The following is an 8,864-nucleotide window of genomic DNA, read 5'->3' as shown; positions in this document are numbered from 1 at the left end:
CTGCCGGGCGCGGTGGCTCACGCCTGTAATCCCAGCACTTTGGGAGGCCGAGGTGGGAGGATCACGAGGTCAGGAGATCGAGACTATCCTGGGTAACACAGTGAAACCCCATCTCTACTAAAAAAAAAAAAATATATATATATATATATAAATTCCTTCTTCTGTAACTTACTGCCTGATAGAATGTTACAGGTATTTTAATTGCTATAGAATTACCTCAGATATCAGTAGAATCCAGTTTTTTCTTTTAAGAACTTGATATGCAAAAGCATGATTCAGCAAATTTGACTCCCTTTCCATACATGGTTTCTAGACATAGCTTTCTTATAATGAAGTAAGCAAAAACATGCTTCAGTGAATTCATTTGTTGAATTCTAGTAGCATATTTCCAAAATTTAAGACAATCTTAAATACACATTTATAACTGACCAAGTTAGAAGAAAAAGGAATTTTTTTTTTTTTAAGATAGAGTTTTGCTCTTGTTGCCCAAGCTGGAGTGCAGTGGCACGATCTCGGCTCACTGCAATCTCTGCCTCCCAGGTTCAAGCGATTCTCCTGCCTCAGCCTCCTGAGTTGCTGGCATTACAGGAATGTGCCACCACGCCCGGCTAATTTTTTGTATTTTTAGTAGAGACAGGGTTTCACCATTTTGGCCAGGCTGGTCTCGAACTCCTGACCTCAGGTGATCTGCCCACCTCGGCCTTCCAAAATGCTGGCGTGAGCCACTGCGCCCAGCCAGATCTTTTTTTTATTTTTAGCTTTGGTAATTACATTTCACCAATTCTCTGTTTAAAACAAGCCTAGAAAGTGGTTTCACAAGGTGCCCAGGCAATTTATATGCCAATTAGTGGTTGAGAAACATTGGTATAGCACAGGGTGGCAATAAGGTGCATAATTCTATGCCCTTCCCCCCCACTTTTTTTTTTTGAGATGGAGTCTTGCTCTGTCACCAGGCTGGAGTGCAGTGCTGCCATCTCGGCTCCCTGTAACCTCTGCCTTCCGGGTTCAAGTGATTCTCCTGCCTCAGCCTCCCGAGTAGCTGGGACTACCGGCACGCACCACCACGCCCAGCTAATTTTTGTATTTTTAGTAGAGACAGGGTTTCACCATGTTGGCCAGGATGGTCTCGATCTCTTGACCTCATGATCTGCCTGCCTCAGCCTCCCAAAGTGCTGTGAGCCACTGCGCCCGGCCAATTCTACCCCCTTTTAATGGTCTAGAACAGAGATTCTCAACTTCAGCACTACTGGCAGTTTGGGCCAGATCATTCTTTGTCGTGGTGGCTATTGCTGTGCATTATAGGATATTTAGCCACATCTCTGGCCTCTACCACTAGAGGCCAGTTAAACCCCCTCCCACAATTGTGATAACCAAAGTGTTTGCAGACATTGCCAAATGTCCCTGAGGGACAAAACAGTTCCCAGCTAAGAACCACTGGTTAGCAGGATAGCCTGTAGTCCCAGCTACTTGGGAGGCTGAGGCACGAGAATCGCTTGAACTCAGGAGGCAGAGGTTGCAGTGAGCTGAGATCGTGCCACTGCACTCCAGTCTGGGTGACAGAGTGAGGCTCTGTCTCAAAAAAAAAAAAATTTTTTTTTTTTTTGTTCCACAGCCAAATTTCTGCATTATCACTTATGCAAAAGTCCTAGCTTATGGGCTACTCTGACTTTAGATGGGTCCGGTAGTTGATTAGTCCAAATAACCAACCACACATGATTTCAATAGATTATTTTAGCTACCTAGGGATTCTGAATTCCCCAAATCCCTGAAATTGCTTGTAATAAGTATCTACAGAATTGTGTTAATAGTCATCTTATTCTTTCAGTAAAAGGCAGTACTGATACAGTACTGTACTATGATGTGTTTAGTAAATCTTTAACAAGTGCACATAGGTATAAGCGTTTGCACTTTTGGAAAAATAGGCAATCTGAGAAAAATAAATATTGGAGGTTTAAACTACTAAAGCTGTCTTTGGCCTATGGCAAGCACTTGACACGACCCTAAAGAAAATGGTAGAAGGTTCTCAGGCTCTACCTATCCCCAGAGACTGCTTTAGACAATTGGTGGGAGGAGAGAACTTTTGGAATCTGTTTAATATGCTGCCTAGGTGATTTAAGCAGCTAGGGTTGGAAATGACTTGTTTTTGCCCTGTTTGGGTTCTCTTTACTCCTTTCAAACTCTTATAGTAATTGGTATTAAATGAATATTCTACAAAAGCACCCGAATAGTCTGACTATGTCTACTCATGGATACATGGCTCCCACAATTCTCTTGCTCCTGCATTTGCCCCAGGTAAGGAGCACGAGATGCAAACCTATGTCTCAGGCAAAGATACAGCTCCAGCAGTCCTCTCCTCTCTCTACTGCATCTATTTTCTTTCTCTACTAAATCATTTCCAAAAGCATAATAAGCATGTTATTAAAAAATCTTTTGATCCTATATCCCTTGCTAGTGATTATTTTAGTGCTCCCCTTTATAAAAGCAAAACTGTTTTCTAAACTTCCTCCAGTTTATTACCCCTTCCTTTTTTTTCACCAACTTTTGTTTTATTAGGAAAAGAAATTCAAACAGAAAAGTTGACTTTCCCACTTAAAATACTTCCCTAATTTAACATCGAGTCCTTATTTCAGATTTTTCCATGTGTCTCTTTTTTAAATAGCTACCCTCATTCCCCCAAACACGATTAATTAAGATTCCTACTTTCTGGAAATACTAGGCCTGTTGTCTTGTTGAGTTTTTCTTTGTAGTGTCATTAATTTTAACTTCTGATATCCCTTTGAACTTTCTGTAAACTGAAAGGTCTAAAGTTTTTGCAAGTTTCAGGTTAAACTTGTTGTGCAAGAGTGCAAGGTGATGCTATGGTCTCCATATTGCATCACAACAGTTACGGCTTTTCCAGGCTGTTAAGTTTGGACACTTGGTTAGGTCATCTGATAGGTGATTAGAGTTCGTCTCCACTCTGTTACTCTTAGTAAAACGCAGCAAAGATTTCCACATTGTTAAATCTAATCAGCAGCCAGCATTTGACCTTGAAGCACTCTTCAGTTGGCTTGCAAAATACTACACTTGTTTTGACGTTTCTCCTTTACTGGCTGCTCCTTCTCTGTCTTGCTGTTGGCCCAATCTTCATTTCCCTGCATTTTGCTAAAACATAGGTGTGCCCCCGAGCTTGACCTTGGGCTGCTTGCCTCCTCTCTTAGTACTCATCTTGGTGATCTCATCATAAGGACATCAGATTATATTAACCTCTTCATGTGACATCTTCAGTTAGGTATCTAGTAGACACCTCGAAATTTACGTCTAAAACTTATTTTTGCTTCTGAAATTTTTCCTCTCAGTCATCCTCAATCACTTAATGGCCACTCCATTCTTTGTTTCTAGGCAGAAATGGTCTTGGACTCCTCACATCCTTCATCTGATCTTAGTTCCACCTTAAAATATTAACATCTCTACTGCTATTACCCTAATCCAAGACACTATCATAGCTTGCTTGGATTATTTCTGTGGTTTCCTAACCGGTCTTTGTTTTGCCTCACTTTGTCTCCTCTCACCCATCCTATTCTACTCTCATAGCAACCAGACTGATCCTTTAAAAGGCTAAGTCTTGTTTAGATGGCTTCCTAAGTAAAAGTAAAACTTCACAAAGGTCTGTGGAGCCCTAAATTACCTGCACTCTACCCCACCTCATTCAATTCCTATTGAATTCCTCCTGCTCACTCTACCTTGTCCACATTGGCCACTTTTGCTGTTTTTCCAGCATAGGATTTTTGTTACTGCTAGTGTCTGCCTAGCATGCTCTTCTCCCACAAAACTTCATGGAAAATTTTTTCACCACTTTTGACTTTTTGCACAAACGTCATCTCAATGAAGCCTGCTCTGACCACTCTTTTTAAAATTGCAGCCTGACATCCTGGTGCTCTGCCCTGCTGCTTCTTTGTTTTACTTCCTCTGCTAAACGCAGTGAAGGCAGGGTTCTTTGCTCACTGGCATACAGTGCCTGGCACATGGCACATGCTTGGTACTTTTTGAATGTATTTCACCCTACTTCGATTCAGGGTTTTCAGATCAGTATTTCATTAAATGAAAGATTTAGTAAGGCAGAATACTTCCTTTGTAAGATATTTTGGTAGAGGTTTCCTGAATTACAGAATGGACACAGAATTGAACTGGCATTTCATAGGCTGTCTTGAGGGTTTTGTGCTCCATTAATGATTACCACAAAGGAGCTTCATGTTTTAATTTTATAGCTCTTTTGTGTATTCATTGTGAAAATAGGGCAGTTTTCGACTGGGCACGGTGGTTCATGCCTGTAATCCCAGCACTTTGGGAAGCCTAGGTGGGTGTATCGCTTGAGCCCAGGAGTTCAAGACCAGCCTGGCCAACATGGCAAAACCCCATCTCTACTAAAAATACAAAAATTAGCTGGGCGTGGTGGCACACACCTGTGGTCCCAGCTACTTGGGAGGCTGAGGCAGGAGAATGGCTTGAACCCAGGAGGCAGAGGTTGCAGTGAGCCCAAATCGTGTCACTGCACTCTGGGTGACAGAGCGAAATTCTGTCTCGAAAAAGAAAATAGGGCAGTTGCCATCCTGCTACTTTCTTACATAATCTTTAGTGAGGAAAGTCAAAGTGGTTCAGGGCATGACATGCGTTTATGTTGGATAAATTCAACTTAGTGCCCAGCAAAGGAAAAGTAAGGCATGGCTACTTACTCTACTCAGTGAATCTGTGCCTTATATATGAATCTGCTGGTCTGTGTGAGGCCAGTTCCTCTGTACCTTACAGTGTAAAAAGCATCTTGCTGTATGAGTGTTGTTCAAAGTAATAGTTTCTAAACACTGACAATTTTATCTGGTGCTCATATGCATCATTTGAAACTACATTGTACATAGTGATGGTGTCCTTGTATTGGAAGACCTTCCCTGTTGCCAACTTTCTTACCTTAAATAGATGGAAAAATCATTAAAATCACCTATTCTTTCCCTAGATTTGTACCAACCATTGTTTAAAAAATGAAACACATGGTTGGAGGCAAGACTAGAAGAAGAATGACTAGAATATTGCGAAAAAATATTGAGCTAATTGCTATGAAGGTAAATCATGGAATCTCAGTGACTTAACATGAGAAATTTATTCTTTGATCATATTCATTTGGTGGGCTGTGTTCCACACCCTCACTCAAAGACCCTTAGAATGACAGAGGCTCTGTCTTTAATACATGGATTCCAAGGTGTCAAGGCTTCTATTTGTCCAGTTGCTTTCTATGGTAGTAGTGGTACTTGTGTTTGCATATAATAAATTCCTTAACAAACATTCAAGCTGACAGTCCTGTGTACATATGTACAGGTGTTTACATTCTGTTGAATAAGAAATCCTGGCACCTTTTAAATGAAGATGAAAAGATACCTAATCTAACTTAACTACCTACGCTGGTCATTGTCTTTCCCAAAGCTGTGCAGGGCTAGGTGCTTTCTGCTCTGACTTGCAGTTGATTATTTATGGTACCTTGGGGTTTCCCCTTCCTTTTAGCCTTGGCAACATTTTGACATTTTTTGAGATATATTTCATCTAGCTTTTGTTTTGTTTTGTTTTTGAGACGGAGTTTCACTCTTTCTGCCCAGGCTGGAGTGCAATGGTGTAATCTCGGCTCACTACAACCTCCACCTTCTGGGTTAAAGCGATTCTCCTGCCTCAGCCTTCCATGTAGCTGGGATTACAGGCGTGTGCCACCACGCCCAGCTAATTTTGTTTTGTTTTGTTTTGTTTTGTTTTGATACAGAGTCTCGCTCTGTCGCCTAGGCTGGAATGCAATGGTACAATCTTGGCTCACTGCAACCTCCGCCTCCCAGGTTCAAGTGATTCTCCTGCCTCAGCCTCCCCAGTAGCTGGGATTACAGGCGCCCACCAACACGCCCAGCTAATTTTTGTATTTTTAGTAGAGATGGGGTTTTACCAGGTTGGCCAGGCTGGTCTCAAACTCCTGACATCACGTGATCCGCCTGCCTCAGCTTCCCAAAGTGCTGGAATTACAGGCGCGAGCTGCTGTACCCAGCTCATCTAGCATTTTTATGTGCTTAAAGCAGGGAGTGAGGTGGGGAGGGTGAGCAGCTACCCATTAATGTCATCTCAGCCCACCACGCTGCCAGAGGTCTAAGGTGTTCTTTATTCTAAGCTCATATTAATACCTCCTTTTACATTCCTGAATGAAGGAGGTTTGATTATGCAGGCTGAATATCCCAAATCCTAAATCTTAAGTGCTCCAAAATCTGAAACTTTTTGCGTACTGACATGCTCAAAGGAAATGCTCACTGGAGCATTTTGGGTTTTGGATGCTGAACCGAACTTGTTAAGTATAATGTAAATATTTCAAAATCTAAAATCCAAAACACTTCTGTTTCCAAGCATTTTGGATAACGGATACTCATAAAACTCTTCAAAGCCTGTGAGCACACACACGGGCACACACACATAATCCTGCAATGACATAGTTCTAAGGTTTGCAAACCAAGTTTTTTCCGGACATGGACTTTTCCCCCATATCTGCATGGTAATTTTGTATGTTAGTGAGTAGCCTTAAAGTCCCATAATTCTCTTGGGAGTAGAGCATTAAATAATGAACTTTAGCTATCTTTGTTTCATTATGTCTTGCTGAGTTTCTGCCATAGAAGAGATCGAGATGTCATTTCATCTGGGCCTTACTTTGCTCATCTGAGTTGTATTTGTTTGGGATGTGATTTGTAGAGGCCTTACTGGCTCCATGACAGGTCATCCCGAAGTAGAATATTTACTGCCTAAATAAAGCCAAACAGTTTGGGACTTTTTTTTTGACATGGAGTCTCACTCTGTCACCCAGGCTGGAGTGCAGTGGCCGATCTCAGCTGACTGCAACCTCCGCCTCCCGGGTTCGAGCAATTCCCCTGCCTCAGGCTCCCGAGTAGCTGGGACTACAGGCATGTGCCACCACACCTGGCTAATTTTTTGTATTTCTTAGGAGAGATGGGGTTTCACCTTGTTGGCCAGGATGGTCTCGATCTCCTGCCCTTGTGATCCACCCGCCTTGGCCTCTCAAAGTGCTGGGATTACAGGTGTGAGCCACCACGCCTGGCCTTTTTTTTTTTTCTTTAAAGTTGTAAGACTACAGGAAATGGAGAGGCAGAGACAGTTTTGGAACCTATGTAGTCACCAGGAGAAACAACCTGTAAGATATTCATGTTACTTACTGCCTACTACACTAAAGTAAGGAATGCCAATGCAGGGAATTGGGAGAGGAGGAATGAGGACTGCTAAAGCAACTGCAAATAATTTATACTCCTGGATAACGGAATTTATTACATTTACATACTCTAAGTTCAAGAATGATTTACTCACAATTTAGTAATGACTTTGTGGAAAGTACAGTAAAATGTGTGAGCAGTTTTAGTTACATATTTGTTGGAGTCTAAAGTACTCCACGGTGTTTTGATACATGCCTGGGGTTAGCAATGTACTTTTCTGGTTAAACATCAATGGGGGTTACACATTTATCTTCTCAACAAAACAGGCTCCTCTAATATATGTACATATGACTGGTCACCTTTTTCTCTTAAGCTAAATGTGATAGTTCTGGCTTTGCTTATTTGCTTTCTAGCAGCCTCCCCATGTTAGTCTTGCCACATGGTCAGTCTTCTGTTTGGTAGGTTTTATAAATCCTAAAAGTTCTAGTTCAGAAACAGCTCTAATAAACCGAGCACTGGAGGCTTTAATTAAGGAAACTGGCCATGCTGTATTTTTGACAAAAAGGGATTAAAATCTCAATGTTAAAATACTAGTTGGTAAAATGAAGTAGATAGTTCAGATATAAACTCCTAAATTAAACTATAACTGTTACTGGAAAACATTAATTAGAATCCACTATCAATAAAACATAAATGGAAAAGTACTTAATGCTTCCTAAATCTAATGTTCTACATAGTATGGAAATTGCTCCCCGCCCCCACTTCTAAACGTACATTAGAAAAATAGAGAATTCAGACCAGGTCAGTGGCTCACACCTGTAATCCCAGCACTTTGGGAGGCCGAGGCAGGCAGAACACCTAAGGTCAGGAGTTCAAGACCAGCCTGGCCAACATGGTGAAATCCCATCTCCCCTAAAAATACAAAAATTAGCCAGGCATGGTGGCAGGCGCCTGTAATCCCAGCTATTTGGGAAGCTGAGGCAGGAGAATCGCTTGAACCCGGGAGGTGGAGGTTGCGGTGAGCCGAGATCGCGCCACTGCACTCCAGCTTGGGCAACAATAGCAAAACTCTGTCTCAAAAAAAAAAAAAAAAAAAAAAGAATTAGGCCGGGTGAGGTGGCTCACACCTATAATCCTAGCACTTTGGGAGGCCAAGGCGGGCGGATCACAAGGTCAGGAGTTCGAGACCAGCCTGGCCAACATGGTGAAACCCCGTCTCTACTAAAAATACAAAAATTAGCTGGGCTTGGTGGCAGGCACCTGTAATCCCAGCTACTTGGGAGGCTGAGGCAGGAGAATTGCTTGAACCCAGGAGGCGGACGTTGCAGTCAGCCAAGATTGCACTACTGCACTCCAGCTTGGGCGATAGATGAGACTCCGTCTCAAAACAAAACAAAACAAAACAAAAAAAACAAAAAACAAAAAAAGAGAATTCAATAATGGCAGTTTCATTTTTGGTAAATTTTAAAATATAATCTTGATATAAATTTGATACCAAAAGTTTTAGGTTTGGTCTCATTTTGGATTAAATTCAAAATAAAGATTCAGAAATTTCAGTTATTCTAGCACCATATGGTTAACAAGTAATACGGTTGTTTGGAGTACGCCTTTATAAATATCTAGTGTAGATCTGGAGAAATTATAAACTTA

At 41.7% G+C, this 8,864-nt stretch overlaps 1 protein-coding gene across 18 annotated transcripts in view; it reads right to left on the bottom strand.

Annotated features, from left to right (window-relative positions):
• Positions 1-7,302: 7,302 nt before the first annotated feature.
• ORC3 (origin recognition complex subunit 3) overlaps positions 7,303-8,864 on the bottom strand; it is a 75,999-nt gene continuing 74,437 nt past the window's right edge. For 12 of the 18 annotated variants that reach the window (XM_001156658.7, XM_009451621.5, XM_009451626.5 and 9 more), the window contains one exon: positions 7,303-7,729. In XM_001156658.7, coding sequence (XP_001156658.2) covers positions 7,624-7,729 — 106 coding nt within the window. In that variant the 3' untranslated portion in view covers positions 7,303-7,623. Of the gene's footprint in view, positions 7,737-8,864 lie in introns of all 18 variants that reach the window. The other 6 variants (XM_009451622.5, XM_054686825.2, XM_063812526.1 and 3 more) reach the window with 1 other exon arrangement.

This window comes from Pan troglodytes, chromosome 5 (assembly GCF_028858775.2).
Source record: "Pan troglodytes isolate AG18354 chromosome 5, NHGRI_mPanTro3-v2.0_pri, whole genome shotgun sequence".
Classification (NCBI taxonomy): Eukaryota; Metazoa; Chordata; class Mammalia; order Primates; family Hominidae; genus Pan; species Pan troglodytes.
This window is presented reverse-complemented; position numbering and strand designations above follow the sequence as displayed.